The sequence below is a fragment of the Triticum urartu genome, chromosome 7A, assembly GCF_056163025.1.
Source record: "Triticum urartu cultivar PI428250 chromosome 7A, HENAU_Tu73, whole genome shotgun sequence".
In the NCBI taxonomy this organism is placed as follows: Eukaryota; Viridiplantae; Streptophyta; class Magnoliopsida; order Poales; family Poaceae; genus Triticum; species Triticum urartu.
Genome location: NC_141879.1, coordinates 18,657,350 through 18,678,497, shown reverse-complemented (window position 1 = coordinate 18,678,497; position 21,148 = coordinate 18,657,350). Strand labels below are relative to the sequence as shown.

Here is a 21,148-nt window from a genome sequence, read left to right as displayed (position 1 = left end):
ACCCCCTTTGTTGATAATGTTGCATATGTAGATAGTTCTGATGTAAGACTTGCTGAGTACCTTTGTACTCACGTTTGCTTATTTATGTTTTGCAGTTGGTTACACTAGTGGCTTCGACGAGTAGCTTGTATCCCAGCTACGATCTTGTACCCTTGGGAGGGTCGTGTTTAGTCAGGCTTCTTAGTCTTTTCCTTTTGTAGTTGTCTCTACTCAGACATGTAATGCTTCCGTTGCTTGTATGCTCTGAATGATGGGTCATGAGACCCCTGTTTGTATTGATTGCTATGTGGCTCTTCTGGGCCTTTATCTATATGAGTTTGAGTTATGTTGTGATGCCATGATGTACAGCACATACTTGCATGTTATGCGTACGTGTAATGTGTATTGCTATGTGTGGGATCCGACAACCTAGTTGTTTACCTCTGATAGCCTCTCTTATGGGGAAATGTAGTCTTGTGCTTCCATGTGCCATAGTAGTCCGCTACAGCCCGGTTCACCGGAGTCCTGCTAGCCCAGCACTACTGCTCCGGAACACTTGACTGGCCGGCATGTGATTCACTTCGTTCCTGTGTCTGTCCCTTCGGGGAAATGTCATGCGGCGACATCCGGAGTCCTGTTAGCCCAGTGCTACAGCCCGGATTCATACGCTGTTGACCGACATGCTCGAGGTTGATTCATGTATGCCTGTCTCTGTAAGTTAGTGCTACTTTGGGTTCATGACTAGTCATGTCGGCCCAGGTTCTCTGTCATATGGATGCTAGCGACACTATCATATACGTGAGCCAAAAGGCGCAAACGGTCCCGGGCCAGGTAAGGTGGCACCTGTGGGAATACCGTGCGTGAGGCCGCAAAGTGATATGAAGTGTTACATGCTAGATCGGTGTGACTTAGGATCGAGGTCCCGACAGCGTTGGTATTAGAGCCTGACTGACTGTAGGATTACCAAGCCAAACTGGTCGAAGTTGAGTCTAGAAATGCTTTAGTTATATAAGGGAATTGATTGTGGAAGGGAACGTGAGGCTCTTTTACTCCTTTACCTCATGCCATTCTTTCTGAGTCAGCCTCTTCTTTTCTACGAGGGTTAAGGCCTAGGCTTCTCCTCTATCTCTCAGGATGACGTGTTACTAAACTGTAAAGTCTTAGGATTGTTGGGTTGTGTCTCCGTACAGTTCTACTACTTCCGTGTGCCCTCAGTTTGACCCAGAACCTTGATATTATGATGCTGATTGATTATGCTATTCCTTTGATGAATGTCTCAAAATCCCTTTTGAGCATTTACAGCCGTTATGCTGCCAAAATTGTCCCAGGATTTCAAGAATTTCCAATGCTTTTGCATTACATTCCGCATCCCTATGCCGATGATAATTCCATCCTTGTTTCCTTGGTTTCTGTGCCAGGATGTTGTCTGCTAACCGAGGTTCAGCTGCTCATAGCAAGAACCACGGAGATGGTAGGGACGAGGATCCTCCTGACCAGCCTTTGATGGCAGAGTTCTTGTTAGCATACGAGAGGAACAAGCGTGATACTAACCGCTTGCTGGCACAGATTGAGCAGAACACCGCACATCAGCGTAAGAAGTTGGTTTCCATCACCGACTTCATTGGTCTGAAACCACCCACCTTCCATCATTCCATTGAGCCACTCGATGCAGATGACGGGCTCCGGAGCATCACTCACAAGTTGCTTTCTGCGAACGTGGCTGAAGGTGACAAGGTCACCTATGCTACCTATCACCTGGAAGGTCCTGCTAGTATTTGGTGGCAGAGCTATGAGGCTATGCTTCCAGCTGGCCAGATTCCTACCTGGAAGGATTTCACCAAGGCTTTTCGTGAGCACCACATTCCTCAGGCTCTCATTGACCGCAAGAGGGAAGAGTTCTGTAGTTTTACCCAGGGTAAGCTGCCTGTTGATGCTTACAGTAGAGAGTTTTGAAGCCTCGCCCGCTATGCTACAGACGAAGTGTCCACGGACGCTAAGAAGCAGGCTAGGTTCCTAAAGGGTCTCAACCCTAAGTTGCGTCGTGATCTCCACCTCCATCATTGTGATACTTTCCAGGCTCTCGTGAACAAGGCCATTAGTGCAGAGACAGCTCAACTCACTTACGAGGAGTCTCGTAAGCACAACCATGATATGGGTTCTTCCTCCCGCTCTAGCTCTCAGAGGCGACAGATTTGGATTCCGAACTCGGCTCTTCCACCTAGATATGCACCGAGGCCATCCGATGTGACGCCTCACCCAACTCAGCAACATGCTCCACCCAGGCCTATTAGTGGACCACTTGCCAATGTAGGTCCACGTCCTATCTCAGGAACTTGCTTCACCTGCGGAGAACCAGGACACTACGCACGTGACTGCCCTCAGTCCAGTCATACCCCACCCCAGTCTGAGAGGTCTGTTGGCCGTGAAAAGCCATCAGGCAAGATAATCAGTACCAAGCCAGCCTCCATTGAACGAGCATGTGTGCACCATGTCTCAGCTACCGAAGCTCAAGATGATCCCGACGTCATACTGGGTACGCTTCTTGTCAATTGTCACCCAGCTTCAGTTCTGTTCGATACTGGAGCATCCCACTCCTTCATATCTGAAGGATACGCTCGGTTGCACGATATGTCATTTTGTGATATGCCAACTCCACTAATAATCCAGACTCCTGGTTCCAAATGGCAAACCTCCAAGGTAAGCCATGGTAATGAAATCCTTGTTGACAGACTGGTATTCCTTGCTTCTTTGATATCTCTCAAGTCCGCGGATATTAACATCACCTTGTGGACAGCTCATCATGCCAAGATTGATTGTTACACCAGATCTGTTCAACTTACACATCCATCTGGCAAAATAGTCACTGTCTCTACTAGAGTTGCAAGGCGCCAACTTTATTCTCTTAATGCCAGCCCTCTTCCAGACCTTGAAGATATTCCGGTAGTCCGTGACTTCACGGATGTCTTTCCAGAAGAACTGCCAGGTGTCCCACCTGACAGAGATGTAGAGTTTGTCATAGAACTTATCCCAGGAACTGTTCCAATCTCTAGGAGACCATACAAGATGGCACCTTTGGAGTTAGCCGAGCTTAAGAAACAACTTGATGAGTCCTTGCAAAAGGGTTTCATCCGTCCCAGTTCTTCTCCTTGGGCTTGTCCTGTCCTCTTCGTCAAGAAGAAGGATGGTACAGATCGGATGGTTGTAGATTATCGTCCCGTTAATTTGGTCACGATAAGGAACAAGTATCCGCTCCCCAGGATCAACGACCTGTATGATCAGCTCGCTGGATCCTCAGTCTTTTCCAAGATGGATTTGAGGTTAGGCTACCACCAAATCAAAATCAGAAACGGGGACATCCCCAAAACGGCCTTTGTCACTCGTTATGGTCAATACGAGTACACCGTGATGTCTTTCGGCCTAACCAATGCTCCAGCTACTTTATCCCGCTTGATGAACTCGATCTTTATGGAGTACTTAGATAAGTTCGTCGTGGTTTACCTCGATGATATTCTTATTTACTCGAAGAACGAGGAAGAGCATGCCGAACATCTTAGGTTTGTGTTAGAAAAACTCAGAGAGCATCGTCTTTATGCCAAGTTCTCCAAGTGTGAATTTTGGTTGCCAGAAGTGACCTATCTGGGCCACGTGATCTCTGGTAAGGGCATTTCTGTCAATCCCAAGAGAGTCAAAGCCGTTCTCGATTGGACTCCACCTGAATCGGTCAAACAAGTTAGGAGTTTCCTTGGTCTAGCCAGTTATTGTCACCGCTTCGTTGAAAACTTCTCCAAAGTGGCCAAACCCCTCATGGAGCTTCTCAAGAAAGATAAAAGGTTTGAGTGGACCCCACAGTGTGAGCACAGTTTTCAGGAACTGAAAAGACGCCTGACTTCTGCGCCCATACTCATGCCACCGGATTTCACTAAAGACTTTGTTATCTATTGCGATGCTTCGCGTCAAGGACTAGGTTGCATTCTTATGCAGGATCGTCATGTGATTGCCTATGCATCTCGACAGTTGCATCCACATGAGGAAAATTATCCTACACATGATCTAGAGCTTGCAGCCGTAGTCTATGCACTTAAGATTTGGCGACATTACCTTCTTGGTAACCGTTGCGAAATCTACACTGACCATCAGAGTCTCAAATATATCTTCACCCAACCGGATCTGAATCTCAGACAGAGACGTTGGTTGGAGTTGATCTCGGATTACGACTTAGGAATCACCTACACCCCAGGCAAAGCCAATGTCATGGCTGATGCTTTGAGTCGTAAATCCTATAGCAACAACCTCATGTTGCAACAATGTCAACCACCCCTCCATGAGGAATTCTGTAAGCTTAACCTTCACATAACTCCTCATGGTTCCCTTTCTACCTTGGTGGCGAAACCTACCCTTACGGATGAGATCATAGAGGCTCAGAAGCATGATACGGGAATCTCCCGAATCAAGAAGAATATTTCCAAGGGAGTTGCCAACTGTTTCTCTATGGATGAACGAGGTGTTGTTTACTTTGGAAACCGTTTGGTGGTTCCCAAATGTCAACAGATGCAGCAACTAATCCTTAAGGAGGCCCATGAATCCCCTCTCACGATTCATCCTGGTAGTACAAAGATGTATCAAGACCTAAGCCAGAGGTTTTGGTGGACTAGGATGAAGAGAGAAATCGCTCAATTTATTGCCAACTGTGACGTTTGTCGTCACGTTAAGGCAGAGCATCAAAGACCTGCTGGCACCCTTCAACCTTTAGCTATTCCTGAGTGGAAATGGGACAAAGTTGGTATGGACTTCATCACCGGCTTTCCCAGGACCAAGAAAGGGAATAATGCTATCTTCGTAGTCATTGATCGTCTTTCCGAAGTGGCTCACTTCCTACCTGTTCGAGAGAGTATCACTGCTAGTCAGCTTGCTGACTTATATATCTCCCGAATAATGTCACTCCATGGTGTTCCACTAGAGATCAATTCAGACCATGGTAGTCTTTTCACCTCTCATTTCTGGGAAAGTTTCCAAACTGCCATGGGCACCTATCTTTCCTTTAGTACCGCTTTCCACCCTCAATCAAGTGGTCAGGTGGAAAGGGTCAACCAAATTCTCGAAGACATGCTTAGAGCTTGCGTTATCTCATTTGGTATGGATTGGGAGAAATGTCTTCCTTTCGCCGAGTTTGCTTATAACAATAGCTATCAATCCAGTCTTAAGAAAGCACCCTTCGAAATTCTGTATGGACGAAGATGTCGAACAACTTTGAACTGGTCAGAAACCGGTGAAAGACAATTCTTTGGACCGGATATGATCCGGGAGGCAGAAGAGCAAGTTCGCATCATTCGTGAAAATTTGAAAACAGCCCAATCTCGTCAAAAGAGCCAGTATGACCGTCGTCATAAGGAAGTGGCTTATGAAGTTGACGACAAGGCTTACCTTCGGGTTACTCCTTTGAAGGGTACCCATCGTTTCGGTATCAAGGGCAAGTTGGCTCCTTACTACATTGGTCCTTTTCGCATTCTCGCTAAACGAGGAGAGGTTGCCTACCAGTTAGAACTACCCCCACATCTTTCTCGAGTTCATGATGTCTTCCACGTCTCTCAACTCAGGCGTTGCTTCTCGGATCCCATCCGTGGAGTGGACCACGAAACGCTTGATCTCCAAGATAACCTCACTTATCGAGAGTACCCCGTTCGCATTCTGGATCAAGCAGAGCGTGTCACTCGACGTCATAACATCAAGTTTCTCAAGGTTCAATGGTCTCATCATTCCGAGAGAGAAGCTACTTGGGAGCGAGAAGATCGTCTTTGACTTGAGTACCCCGCTTTCTTTCCGCCAACTCCTGAATCTCGGGACGAGATTTCTTTGAGTGGGGGCGAGTTGTCACACCCCTAGTTCTGGTATGGTCCTAGGCTTGCTTTGTGCATCATGGTTATTTTTCAAATGAAATTGAAATGGGGATGTTTCAAACCCTAGCACCAAAGCAAATTCAAATAGGTTCAACTTTAAAATGGATTTTCAATGAACCCAAAATGCTATTCAAAAATGTTCATGCTCTTTGGATAATGTTGGGAACAACAGCCAGAGGTGATGCACATTTTTACTACACATTTTGGATTTTTGAATCAATGCATAAATATTTGATTTGGAGCTGTTTAAATTATATAAATATTTTAATGGCTCCAAAAATGTTGGGAATTGGTAAGGGCCTCTGGAATATTATATCTAGATGCCACAATTATTTTTAGCATTTATGGAAATGTTTTAACATTTCTTTTTGGTACAAAACAAATGTCAGAAATAGAAAAAGAAAATAGGAAAGGAAAATACTCACCTGTCCTTACCTGGCGGCCCAGCTGGCCAGCCCAGCTGGCGGCCCAGCCCACCAGGGGCAGCCCCATCTTCTACCTCTTGCCAGTAGGCAGAGGAGAAGCCGGGCACGACACCGCGCGCTGGCCACGCGCCTCGCCAGCTCCTGCTTGCCGCTCACCGTCGTCGCCTGGACCTTCCTCACGTCGCCACGCACCCCCCCCCCAAGCCTCTCTCGCTCTCTCCCGTGCCATTCTCTCCTCCCCCTCGCTCCCTCTCTCGCGGCCGAAATCGCCGTCGCCGTCGTTCGCAGCCACCGTGGCCTCGGCCACTGCCGCACCTCCCCGACACGCTTCCCAGCTCCGCCGCGACCCCCTCTCCCTCCTCACCGAGCAAAGCAACCCGGGCGAGCTCCGCTTCCTCCTCGGCGCCGTCGTCTTCAAGCTTCGGCCGACGAGATCGTCGTTGACGTTCCGGCTGCCCCAAGCCTTCCCCGAGCTCGCCGACCCCGCCATTGGATTCGCCGTGAGCTTCCACCTCGAATCCCCCTCTCCCCCTTGTCTTTTGCACGCTGCAGCCGCGATTCCGATCGAGGCCGAATTCCGGCCGCCGCCCTGAGCTCCGCTCCGGCGAGCTCGGGCCACCTCAGCCCCTGCCGTTTGCACAGATGGATGCGGCGCACGCCCAGGTCCATGTAGATGCCCTCCGCCGGCCATTTGGTCACCGGAGGAGGAATCCCGAGCCCCTCCGCCGTCTCTGGCCTTGCCGGCGACGAGCGCGGGGTCAACTCCGGCGTGGGTTGACCCCCACAGCCCAGTTTGACCTCCCCTGGGTCATTGACATGTGGGCCTCGGCCCTGTTAAGTTTTAGTTAGGATTAGTTTAACAACTAATTAAGCCCTGTTTAGCTAATTGGGTCACTGACGCGTGGGCCCAACCCCATTAACTAAACCAGTTTAGGTTTATTTTAAATTAGGATTAACCACAGACACTGACGTGTGGACCCCACACGTCAAGTTTGACCTGGTCAGCCGCCTTTGACCTGCTGACGTAAGCATGACGCTGTGCTGACGCATTATATCATTTTCTGGTATTAGTTTAAATCAGGAAATTCCAGAAAATAGTTTAAACTTCAAAAATTCATAGAAATTCAACCGTAGCTTAGATTGAAATAAATTATATATGAAAAATTATCAGAAAAATGCAAATAATCCATTTATGCTAGTTTCATGCATGAAAAACCAACTTATACTTGATGTATAAGTGAAAATGTAATAATGGCATGTTATATACTTAAATTGGGGTTTGCATATGAATCCTTGGTTCATATGGACTTCAACCAAATTGATGCTACATGCATTAGGGCAAATCATAGCATCTTTGAAATGTCATCTTCATGCATCATACTATTGCATACGGTTGTTTATTGATTGCTGGCACCGTCCCCTCTCGATAGGTTCTACTCCGGAAGGTGTCCCGAGTACCTGTCTGAGGAGCAGTGCTTCTTCGTGGATCTATCAGGCAAGCAAACCCCCTTGAGCATCTCGATAAAATCCCACTCTCTCGCTCCTGCTCCTTTTACTGCATTAGGACAACAACGATTCAAATTGCTACTTTCTGCTGCGGTAGCTGAACCCATTCCTCTGCATGACCTGTCAATGCCACAGTAAATAGTTGAAACCCACTAGCATGAGTAGGAGTTGCTTGAGCCTTGATGTGCCTGCTCATCCATGCTTGTTTTTCTTTATGCCAGCTATGCTTAGAGTTGTATCAGGTGTGATTCATCGGGAATGAATCGGGGTGGTGAACATGTCCTACCGATAAAGGCTAAGTGTGTGAACACGTTTTGGTAAAGGTAGCGATGAGAGGCCATGTAGGAGTACATGGTGGGTTGTCTCATTGGAACCGTCCCTAAGCACTGAGTTCTGTGTATGTTATCCAAGTCCAGTTACTACCACACATTGGGTTCCGGTTATCCGGCCCCTCTCGGCTTATTAATCCGCTTGATCTCTATCCAGGAGTTGCAACTAGTTTCTGGCGTTTGTAGGTAGTGCTACTTGTCTACCAGGTGGTCTCCGACGGGACGGGCTTGGGACAGACTAAGCACCATGGCACGGTGTACCAAGTGGCACCCGGATGGTGGGCTTGGGAACCCTGCACACATCGTTTGGGGCCGTGAGCGACACCCCGACCGGATCTCCTTGCGGATGGAACCCAAATAGGCGATAAACCTGGATGAGAGACTTGTGTGGTTAGTCAGGTCGTGGCCGACACCCTCGCCCGGCTTCCGCTTGAAGGTTGCCGAGGTACATGACGTGTACAGGGCTATAAGTGGCGAGAGCGTGTGTGACGAAGTACACCCCTGCAGGGTCAATATTATCTATTCGAATAGCCGTTTTCCTCAGATATGGAAACTTGGAGGACTTATGTAGTACATAGACAACTTGAAGTGGATACTCTAAAATCTGCAAGATAAGCGTGAGTACTATGGATGGCCTTCTCGTAGGGAGACGGGAACGAATCCATAGTGGAGTATTGATTTGGTGAATATGTGGACTCGTGTGCGTCTTCTCACCCCAAAGAAGTTTCTGATACCGTAGTATAGATTAGCCATTGAGTCAAAGCTGGCTTGCTGCTGTTAAACTCCACCACCCCCTTTGTTGATAATGTTGCATATGTAGATAGTTCTGATGTAAGACTTGCTGAGTACCTTTGTACTCACGTTTGCTTATTTATGTTTTGCAGTTGGTTACACTAGTGGCTTCGACGAGTAGCTTGTATCCCAGCTACGATCTTGTACCCTTGGGAGGGTCGTGTTTAGTCAGGCTTCTTAGTCTTTTCCTTTTGTAGTTGTCTCTACTCAGACATGTAATGCTTCCGTTGCTTGTATGCTCTGAATGATGGGTCATGAGACCCCTGTTTGTATTGATTGCTATGTGGCTCTTCTGGGCCTTTATCTATATGAGTTTGAGTTATGTTGTGATGCCATGATGTACAGCACATACTTGCATGTTATGCGTACGTGTAACGTGTATTGCTATGTGTGGGATCCGACAACCTAGTTGTTTACCTCTGATAGCCTCTCTTATGGGGAAATGTAGTCTTGTGCTTCCATGTGCCATAGTAGTCCGCTACAGCCCGGTTCATCGGAGTCCTGCTAGCCCAGCACTACTGCTCCGGAACACTTGACTGGCCGGCATGTGATTCACTTCGTTCCTGTGTCTGTCCCTTCGGGAAATGTCACGCGGCGACATCCGGAGTCCTGTTAGCCCAGTGCTACAGCCCGGATTCATATGCTGTTGACCGACATGCTCGAGGTTGATTCATGTATGCCTGTCTCTGTAAGTTGGTGCTACTTTGGGTTCACGACTAGTCATGTCGGCCCGGGTTCTCTGTCATATGGATGCTAGCGACTCTATCATATACGTGAGCCAAAAGGCGCAAACGGTCCTGGGCCAGGTAAGGTAGCACCCGTGGGAATACCGTGCGTGAGGCCGCAAAGTGATATGAAGTGTTACATGCTAGATCGGTGTGACTTAGGATCGGGGTCCCGACAGACATCCTTTGTTTGATGGCCCATGGAGATGCTTCCTTCTGGCCTAGCGCGGTTACGGACATATTTCTTTAGGACACCCATGAACCTCTCAAAGGGGAACATATTGTGTAGAAATATGGGCCCCAGAATGACAATCTCGTCGACTAGATGAACTAGGACGTGCGTCATGATATTGAAGAAGGATGGTGGGAACACCAGCTCGAAACTGACAAGACATTGTGCCACATCACTCCTTAGCCTTGGTACGATTTCTGGATCGATCACCTTCTAAGAGATTGCATTGAGGAATGCACATAGCTTCACAATGGCTAATCAGATGTTTTCTGGTAGAAGCCCCCTCAATGCAACTGGAAGCAGTTGCGTCATAATCACGTGGCAGTCATGAGACTTTAGGTTCTGGAACTTTTTCTCTGGCATATTTATTATTCCCTTTATATTCGACGAGAAGCCAGTCGGGACCTTCATACTGAGCAGGCATTCAAAGAAGATTTATTTCTCTTCTTTCATAAGAGCGTAGCTGGCAGGACCTTCATACTGCTTCGGAGGCATGCCGTATTTTTTGTGCAAACATTGCAGGTCCTCCCGTGCCTCAGGTGTATCTTTTGTCTTCCCATACAGGCCCAAGAAGCCTAGCAGGTTCACGCAAAGGTTCTTCGTCACGTGCATCACGTAGATTGAAGAGCGGACCTCTAGGTCTTTCTAGTAGGGTAGGTCCCAAAATATAGATTTCTTTTTTCACATGGGTGCGTGTCCCTCAGCGTCATTCGGAACAGCTAGTATGTCGGGACCCTTTCCAAAGATTACGTGTAAATCATTGACCATAGCAAGTACGTGATCACCGGTACGCATGGCGGGCTTCTTCCGGTGATCTTCTCGCCTTTGAAATGCTTGCCTTTCTTTCGACATTGATGGTTGGTCGGAAGAAATCGACGATGGCCCAGGTACACATTCTTCCTGCATTTGTCCAGGTATATACTTTCAGTGTCATCTAAACAGTGCGTGCATGCGTGGTATCCCTAGTTTGTCTGTCCTGAAAGGTTACTGAGAGCTAGCCAATCGTTGATGGTCACGAACAGCAACGCCTTTAGGTCAAATTCCTCCTGTTTGTGCTCATCCCACGTACGTACACCGTTTCCATTCCACAGCTATAAAAGTTCTTCAACTAATGGCCTTAGGTACACATCAATGTCGTTGCCGGGTTGCTTAGGGCCTTGGATGAGAACTGGCATCATAATGAACTTCCGCTTCATGCACATCCAAGGAGGAAGGTTATACATACATAGAGTCACGGGTCAGGTGTTGTGATTGCTGCTCTGCTCCCTGAAAGGATTAATGCCATCCGCGCTTAAAGCAAACCATACGTTCCTTGGGTCACTTGCAAACTCGGCCCAGTACTTTCTCTCGATTTTTCTCCACTGCGACCCGTCAGCGGGTGCTCTCAACTTCCCGTCTTTCTTACGGTCCTCACTGTGCCATCGCATCAACTTGGCATGCTCTCCGTTTCTGAACAGACGTTTCAACCGTGGTATTATAGGAGCATACCACATCACCTTCGCAGGAACCCTCTTCCCGGGGGGCTCGCCGTCAACATCACCAGGGTCATCTCGTCTGATCTTATACCGCAATGCACCGCATACCGGGCATGCATTCAGATCCTTGTACGCACCGCGGTAGAGGATGCAGTCATTAGGGCATGCATGTATCTTCTGCACCTCCAATCCTAGAGGGCATACGACCTTCTTTGTTGTGTATGTACTGTCGGGCAATTCGTTATCCTTTGGAAGCTTCTTATTCAATATTTTCAGTAGCTTCTCAAATCCTTTGTCAGGCACAGCATTCTCTGCCTTCCAATGCAGCAATTCTAGTACGGTACCGAGCTTTGTGTTGCCATCTTTGCAATTGTGGTACAACCCTTTTTTCTGATCCTCTAACATGCGATCGAAGTTCAGCTTCTCCTTTTGACTTTCGCATTGCGTCCTTGCATCGACAATGACCTAGCGGAGATCATCATCATCGGGCACATCGTCTGGTTCCTCTTGATCTTCAGCAGCTTCCCCCGTTGCAGCATCATTGGGCACATCGTCTGGTTCCTCTTGATCTTCAGCATCATCCCCCGTTGCAGCATCACCGTATTCAGGGGCACATAGTTGTCATCGTCCTCTTCTTCTTCGACGTCTTCCATCATAACCCCTATTTCTCCGTGCCTCGTCCAAACATTATAGTGTGGCATGAAACCATTGTAGATCAGGTGGGTGTGAAGGATTTTCCGATCAGAGTAAGACTTCGTATTCCCACATTTAGGGCATGGACAACACATACAACCATTCTGCTTGTTTGCCTCAGCCACTTCGAGAAAATCAAGCACGCCCTTAATGTACTCGGAGGTGTGTCTGTCACCGTACATCCATTGCTGGTTCATCTGCGTGCATTATATATAATTAAATGTGTCAAAAACCATTACAGAACATCATGAATAGATAATTAAGTGACCAAATTAATAGAAGTTCATCATCACATTAAAACCAAAGTACATACATAGTTCTCATCTAACAACATATAGCTCTCCAGAGCATCTAATTAATTAAATCATACATTGAAACTATGTAAAACATTTCAATGTGAAAACAAATGCGATCATAATCGCAACCAAGGTAACAATTGATCCAACGGCATAATGATACCAAGCCTCGATATGAATGGCATATTTTCTAATCTTTCTAATCTTCAAGCGCATTGCATCCATCTTGATCTTGTGATCATCGACGACATCCGCAACATGCAACTCCAATATCATCTTCTCCTCCTCAATTTTTTTATCTTTTCCTTCAAGAAATTGTTTTCTTCTTCAACTAAATTTAACCTCTCAACAATAGGGTCGGTTGGAATTTCCGGTTCACATACCTCCTAGATAAATAAAATCTATGTCACGTTGGTCGGCACAATTTTCATAAACAATAAATGAACCAATAGTTATAAAGATAATATATACCACATCCGAATCATAGACAGGACGAGGGCCGACGGGGCGGATACCAAAACCACCGCACTATATAATAACAAGCAATAAAATAGTAAGAAAATTAGACAAGTATCTATCTAAAGTAAGATTTTTTTTCTTTCAGAAAGAAGATAAGAACAAGAGGCTCACCACGGTGGTGCCGGCCACGAGATCGGCGCGGGCGATCGACGGCGGTGAAGACGGGAATGGGACGTGACGGGCCGCTAAACCTAGACAAATCTCGAGGAAAATGGAGTTTTGAGGTCGAGCTTCGAGAGGAGAAAGCTTAACTAGTGTGGCTCAGGCATTTCATCGAACACCTCATGTGCATAGGAGGTGAGCTAGAGCACCACAAAGCCCTCCCCTCGCCGGCAAGAGAAAAACAGAGTACTGGAGTGCTCTGCTCACGGGCGAGGGATATATATAGGCACCTCATTGGTCCCGGTTCGTGGCATGAACTGGGACTAAAGGGCAGCCTGTAGTCCCGGTTCAAGGCACCAACCGGAACCAATGGTGGTAGGCCAGGAGCGAGGCCCATTGGTCCTGGTTCGTCCCACCAACCGGGACCAAAGGGGCCAGACGAACCGGGACCAATGCCCCCATGGGTCCCCGTTCTGGACTGAACCGGGACTAATGGGCTGACCCAGCCTGAACCAAAGCCCTCTTTTCTACTAGTGAAGCAAAATTATGTTGTTGATGTGAAGAACTACTATTATGTTTTTATTAGGTGACATTTACAATTTTATAGCAAGTTTGTCTAGCTATGATGCTATTTAACCTATCAAGATTGGATTGTTAACTGTTTTGCATCATTTTTGACTCAATATGGCAATCCCTCCCTACCAAACAGTGTTATATATGGAGGCGATTGTGCTAGTTGGGGGATGTGAGGGGATTGAGTGGAAGAGGGGGATTCACCAAATCCCAGAGCTGTTATGTCTCCGCGTGATCTCATCCATTTTCCTTTTTTTTCCCCAACAGAAAAACGATTAGGCCTATCTCCACTGTTTTCTCTCCATTGCATGGCTATGCGCTTGCCCTAAAAAGCGGCAGTTGCACTTATGAGAAATTGTGTTGATCTTTTGCCAAAAACTCTTCTAAGAAATTGTGTTGATCCTTCTACCAAAAGAAATCCACTATTTGACAATTTCTATACGATTTAAACATATTTCCATATTATTATGCTTTTTTAGGGGTATTATGCCTTTTAAGTGAATTTTCATATTATTATGTAGTGCAAAATGCATGACCAAAATAACCATGTTGCCAAAACCAGCCCACATGAGGTTGAATCAGCCCAACTCCCACATGAACCAACCCTAGCTGGCCCCTGATACGATCCCCATTTCCTTCTCCCCTCCTCACTCCCGCGGCGGCGCGCCAACAGAGAGCCAAGTGATCCGGCGACGGAGGAGCAGCAAGTGGGGGAGAGGGGCGGCGCGCCGTTGAAACCGGCCTCCGCTCCTAAATATTTGTCTTTTCAGAGATTTCAAATGGATTACCACATACGGATGTATATAGACATATTTTAGAGTGTAGATTCACTCATTTTGCTCCATATATAGTCACTTGTTGAAATCTCTAGAAAGACAAATATTTAGGAACGGAGGGAGTGGTACATATTTGAAGGCTAATCCCTAATTGGTAGGTTCTTTTCATGTAATTCACAGCGTTACCGGGCAATGTAATATCCACTGTCGACATGCTCCCTGTTTGTGAGTCAAATGACTAGTCGCAACTGTATGCTCGACTATTCACGAGTCGCTACCTCAGAACGACTCGAAAACTTTGGACATGCTGCAGCTGATATATTTGCCGCCCATTATATGTACTTGACAGCCTCGTATTCTTACTGGTTCCTTGCTCATATAGAAAGTTCGTGTTGTTCCTTCTGTCCACACATGCTGACGCCGTGTCGAAAAGGAGTTGGTTCCAAGGAAGAGAAGGTGACGTGTGGACCAGATGCATTCGCTTGTTCAATGCTTGGTACAGCTCCCGGCGTGTCGGCAGTCTCATGTCTAGACCAGATGTATTCGCTTTTCTCAATGCTGATGCCATGTTGTAAGCTGTGATTTTCTGACTGCGTGGTATCCTCGCGTACAATTTCTTTTGCCAGTTGCAGCATTGGAAGTGTGTTCTAGCTTCTGAAGTCGTAGGTACTGATGACTGTGTACAAACTGTTGAATCTCTGACCGTTTTTGTTACTGCGAATGTTCAAGTCACAGTGGAATGGGTATGGGTCTGCTCTGCTTAGAGCATCTCTAACAGCAGACAAAAAAACATTGGAGACCAAAAACTGGTTTTAGGAGTGGAGAGAGAAGGTTTTTTCTCTCCAATAAAAATTCTGCTTTCCCCAGCAGACCAAAAACTGAAAGAAAATGTCAATTTCGGCTCAATGTAAAATCATGGCAATTTACAATTCAATGTAAAATCATCTATTTTAGCTATCAATATTCATAGCATACTGCAACTACACTCATATTCAATAAAAATTCCTTTGTGGCATTTCGTCGAACACGTTGGGTTGGGTGCGCCAGGCTCACTTCCGGAGTTCAACTACACTCATATTCCATAAAAATTCCTTTGTGGCATTTCGTCGAACATGTTGGGTTGGGTGCGCCAGGCTCACTTCCGGAGTTCAACGGTGATGGGAGCGAAGCCGGATGGCGACAGAAGGGAGGTCGAAGGCTGGCCCGAGGGGTGGGGGGTGGGGGGGAGGGGTGCATCGATGGCAGTTTCGGCCGCGGGACCTTGCCCGTCTCCTATTCGAGCTCGTCGGGTGGTGACGGCGACCATCTTGGTGCGACGCGGCGGCGGTGACAACTAGGAAACGATCGAAATCTACGGGACTGGGCGTCAGTGTGGCGACCTCGTCGGGTGTTAGGGCGGCTCCGACAGACAACGTCGAGGGACAAAATGGGGCGGAGTCGGGATGTGGGCCGCGTGGTGGTCCTGACGAGGCGGTGGTTAGGTTTGGCACCACCTTTTTTTACACATGCTAGTAGAAGCCCAAACGTACCACTCCTGTAGCAATTTTTTGGGGGAACCTATAGTAATTTTTGGGATGTGACAAAAACTGGTCTCCATGTAGGTTTTGGTCAGTTGTTGAGGGCATGGAGCAGTTTTTCTCACAACTGTGTTTTTCGATGCGCTGTTGGAGATGCTTTTTTGTTCCAAGTTTGCTCTTGGATTTGGTAAACAATTGCAATATCTAGTCTACAAGAAACAATGGTGCTATTGGTTGGAATGGCCTGGCTTTATCCATATGTATCTTTATTACCTAGTCATCGACAACCCCCCCCCCCCCCCCCCCTCCCCTCCCTCCCTCCCTCCCTCTAGAATTGTGAATTCAAGCAGATGATCGTTTAGGATATGTAAACTATTCACATTGGTAATACAAGGTACTCCCTCTGTTCATTTTTGTAAGACCGTTTAGACATTTAAGACGGGACATGGCAGTGGCATAGTGACCTCGGTGGGCGTCGGGGCTTGAGGTAGCCGACGACCGAACTCGGCCACTGAGACATAGCGCTACCGTTATTTGGTTTTCTGTCGCTACTGTTATTTGGTTTTTTGTCGCCTGCTAGTAGAGAGACCCAAATATACTACTCCTAAATCATTTTTTCTGTTCAAGCTGCATTTTTTGGTATGCTGTTAGAGATGCTCTTAAGGTCCAAATTTGCTTGTGCATTACTGGTTGGAATGGCTTCGCGCAGATTTAACAAAAATGAAAAATTAGATATACTCTACAAACTATTCACATTGGTAATATGAAGGTAATATATTTTTTCAGACTAATTTCGGGTAGTTCCGTAATTGATTCGTTAGGCATAAGGGTGCCAAGCAAATAAAAGAAAACTGAATTACAGAAAAGAATATTATTTGATAATTTTAAATGTGTAAACTCCTGCATCCCATATTTTTTAGATAATAAAAGGAAAGTCAATTGCAAAAAATGATTTCATAATTTAAAATCATGAAAAATCCTAGCTCTTATCATAGCAAAATAAAGAAAATGTTCAGAACCATGCATACTAATATATCAGAGTACAATAGATGCCACAACAGCTTTATTAGTATATTTATTATAGTTATTATTAAGAGTACAATTAATTTCTCATCAACATATTCTCTCCTAGATAAAAGCAATCATTATATTACTCGAGAAACATCACTTGTGATGCTACCAAGGGAGTGTTCAGTTTAACCAGCATGCCCAATTCATTGTTTTCATCGACCAGAGTCCCCACCGCAGGCATATCAATAAGCTCGTAGCCGCACTCATCAACACAATCATATGCCATATCCACACAACTAACTAGCTCTTTGGACTGTAGCCCGCCCTCATTGCATTGGTAATCCCTGATCATGGCATTGCATATGTTGAGGACGCCCAACACGGTGTCGTAATCCCCCTCACACAAACTAAGCACGCGCACGCCTTTTCCGGTGTTCTCCAACATTTTTTTTTGCGAATACCAACATTTTTTCTTGACCTTGCTGCTAGTAGAAATGACCCTGACTCCTAAGGATGTCGACGACGACTAGCAGCAGGTCACGATGGTCCTTAGATTCCCTGACTGGAGGGTCGTCAAACATAATTCCTCTATGATAGGATCCACATGGGGGTTGTTGAACGAGGCGTTCTTGCAACGATGAACTCCATCCATTCTAAATATATGTCCTTTTAGATATTTCAATATAGACTACATACGGATGTATATAGATGTGTTTAAAAGTGTAGGTTCACTAATTTTGCTCTGTATGTAGTCTATATTGAAATCTCTAAAAAGACTTGTACTTCCTCTATAAACTAATATAAGAGCGTTTAGATCGTGTTTAGATTACTAAAATAGTGATCTAAACGCTTTTATATTAGTTTACAGAGGGAATATTTAGGAGCGGAGGGAGTAATAGCTAATATCATATAGTTGACGTCACTCTCTGGATAAAATGGGCTTTATAAAGCTAAGCTCATAGATCACGCAATATCACTATATAATTTTTGAGATTTGTTTTAGGGGATTTTGTTTGCGAACTGCAATATATTTTTTGAGATAATAACATATCGCTAGCTTGGGCTCAAAGAGAGCTCGGGCCATTTCTGGGCCTGTTGCAGTCGCACGGTAGAAACTAAAAAATAAAAAAGCCCAGCCCACCTAAATCCTCTTCTTCACTTCCCGTCTCTGTCCCACACCCGCCGCCGCCGCCGCCGTCTCCCTCCCTCCCTCTCTCTCTCCCCCCCGACGCCGCCGGCTCCAAGCCACATCCCACCCCGCCCCGCCGTCACCCGGTCTCTCGTCTCCTGCGGCGGTCCGCCTCCATTCGCCGCTCGTTCGCTTCGCAGACGCGTTCTTCCGTCCGCCTAGCGGGCTCGCTGGGGAGAGCGGCAGCAGCCATGGCCATCGGGTCTCTCGTCGCAGCCGCGTCCAGGTCCAGCCGCCACGCCCTCGCCTCCGCCGCCATCTCCCAGGTCAGCTTCCTTCCCGCCCGCGCGTTCCTCTCGGGGCAATTTCTCCACAGGGGGTCTACAGCATCCATCTCTGAACTGATCTGATGTATCTGCGCCTGCGTTTCGCGGTCTCACCGCGCGTGGATGTGGCCTTGATTCGTTGGTCAGGCGGCTTACAGGGCGCGCCAGCACGCCGGAGTGCCTCCTCTGCTCTCGCGGATTGCACCACTCGCCCGCGCCTTCAGGTACATCTCCTGCTGCTATCTCAAGTCTCTCATGCCAGCCTGCCTCTTGCTTGTGGAAAGAGCTGAAAGAATTTTCTTTTCGTGCTATATGTGTGCAGCTCAAGCCCTGCAGCAGCCGATGTCGATTCAGATCTCCCTGTCATGGAAGTGCAGGTGTGTTACTCCCCTCCTTGAATCTGTCATGTTGTGCTAATTGTGTGTGAGTGTAGGATCCGTCTGTGTATGAGTAGCAGCTAACAGAATATGCGTGCTTTGCTGAGCCGGCAAGTGAGGCCCTGACTGATGTGTATAGTTAGCTGATATCCATATGGATATAGTTTAGCACAGAGAAAAAATAACACCTCCTTTTCTTGGTCTGGATAAATGCAAGTACAATAGATAATCAAAGCTAGCATATTAGAATAGCACCAGAAAACCAGAATGATATTACCAAGGGGAGATTGTGGGTCTATTCTACCCTGGCAATACATTGCATTTGTTAAATTGAACCACACCATAATGTCTTAAATTGTGTACTTTGTGGACGTCATATGAGCTTTACAGGCTAACAGCACTGCACTACTTTCTGTGTATATAACTATATATAATGAACTATCCACGAATACATGCATTCTGATATTGGTAGATATTATCCGCCTTGTACTTCACCAAAAACAGAGCACAGCAAACAAGGACTGGGTATTCATGCGTGTAGTGGACTATCTTTCAAGACAGCATACCACCATTACAACTGGATTTTCATATGCCTAACAACAGAGAAATTTGAACTCATTCTTTATTGCTAGGCCAGCATGCAATGCTCATATCGCAGCATCTTGCATCCGATAGTAAAAGGAGGAAACGGTGTCAATAGAGAATAACATGCTATATCGTGTAGCTGAAAGTTTGAAATCTTACATAAGTGTTGGATGGCTGGCCTGGATAAAGAAGAGTTTAAAAGTGATGGTAGAGAAAAGAGAGTAGAAATAGTTCAGTTGATTCAATTATCACAGTAGTCAATCAGAGGTAACTTTTCCATTAATTAAGTTAATACAAAATGATCTAGCGTCCAAGTGCTGAACTAATTCAGGTCAAACATAATTAAAACCACATCTGCTATGTGACCAAATATGTAGAATAGCAGCAGAGGTTTTAACATTTTCTTGGCCGAAAGTTTTTCATAACATTGTAAATAGAAAATAAAAATAAAACGGAAGTAACTAAATGCTACCAGATAGAAACATGCTTCTACTGGTTGTCCATATTGTATCCATTGAATCTCATATCGACAGTTGCTACTAGTTTAGAAAAAAGCAGACATTCTGTGAAAAATATCATGTAGAGATGATGATACTTGAAGAATTGAGAAGAGATCAGAAAAAAATAAGTGCTTACACTTGTCACGCTAAGCCATGACATATCAATATATTCTGTAACCGTCATACAGATTCAACTTAGCTTTTTGTATATGTTTTTAAATGGGGAAGAATTAGAGAAAAATGTAAGAGGGTTATGCAGTGACAAAGTGTGGTTAATCATGTGATGTTCGATTCATCTAATGTTGTGATTTCGTTGATGATGCCTTCAATTGGTAGTGGATTAGTACTGATTTATGGTGGAAATTGCTAATAAATAATCTGTTTGTACAGAAACGGCGGGTGGGCAAAAAGGCCAAGGGCGCGAAAAGTGGAAAAGCCATGATGTTCCCTCTCCATTTCCACTATGAAGATGTGTTGCGTGAGGATCTGTTGCTCAAACTGAACCACACCAACACCATGGAGGTCCCTGGGTTGTTTGAGATCCGACTGGTGCCCAAGTCTACCACCGGTGCCAAAATCCAGTTTGGGAAACTGGCCATGGAGATTCTGTGCGGCCAGAGGTGCATACAGGCAGAACTGCCTGCCCATCTGAAAGGGAAGGCGACCAACGCATACCTGGGGTCCCAGAAAGACGCCGTGTCCCTGAGGCAGAGCATCATCCGAGGGCACGGGATGTACAACTTCCTGGTCAGGGTCCTGACGGTGATGTCTATGCTGGACTCCAAGGTGGCGATCGAGCAGGGGAACTGCGTAAAGTTCTTCATGGCCACGGAGTTCTGCGAGTTCTCCCCCGAGATAGAGGACCACTTTGAGATCTTTGAGACCATCGGAGGGTTCAACGTGACCATCGTCACCACGGCCTGCTCGAAGGAGGAGACCTCGCTGCTGTGGAGCGGCTTCTTGCTCAAGGATGAAGGTGAGATCAGCTAAGTAAGATGCTGGAGTGAGATCATGAGCATTGTGGCTAAAGACAAACTCTGGTGGAAGCTTCTATCGTTTTGTGATCCGATCTTTGCTAGCTAGAGTCAATGGCCAGCTTTTCTTTCTAGAGCAATCTTGTTCGGGAATGAAACTGAGTTCCCCTGTTATGTCTATCTTCAGAAGAGGCTCGTTTTTCTTCTGATATGCAGAGATTCATTGGTTTCTACGGTTTCAAAAAAAATTCTAGATGGTGATTCCTCCTAGTTCTGTATCCTGATAGGCTTTGGTCATCCTCTTCATGTGAAGAGAACTAAATAATAATGCATTTGATTAAATCTGCGACAAATATGATATGGCTAGTTTGCTATACCTGCAGCAACCCTAGATGGATATGCATCTAGCCTTT

General features: G+C 46.3%; 1 protein-coding gene and 1 pseudogene across 1 annotated transcript; one reads left to right on the top strand and one right to left on the bottom strand.

Moving 5' to 3' along the window:
- Positions 1-16,983: 16,983 nt before the first annotated feature.
- Positions 16,984-17,496, bottom strand: LOC147957044 (uncharacterized; annotated as a pseudogene).
- Positions 17,497-18,027: 531 nt separating this feature from the next.
- On the top strand, positions 18,028-21,088 carry LOC125520082 (Ribosomal L5P family protein). Its single transcript, XM_048684888.2, has 4 exons — positions 18,028-18,299; positions 18,447-18,523; positions 18,622-18,676; positions 20,152-21,088. Exons 1-4 carry the CDS (start codon positions 18,225-18,227, stop codon positions 20,749-20,751), a joined length of 807 nt encoding a protein of 268 aa, XP_048540845.2. The 5' UTR covers positions 18,028-18,224; the 3' UTR covers positions 20,752-21,088.
- The last annotated feature ends 60 nt before the right edge of the window (positions 21,089-21,148 follow it).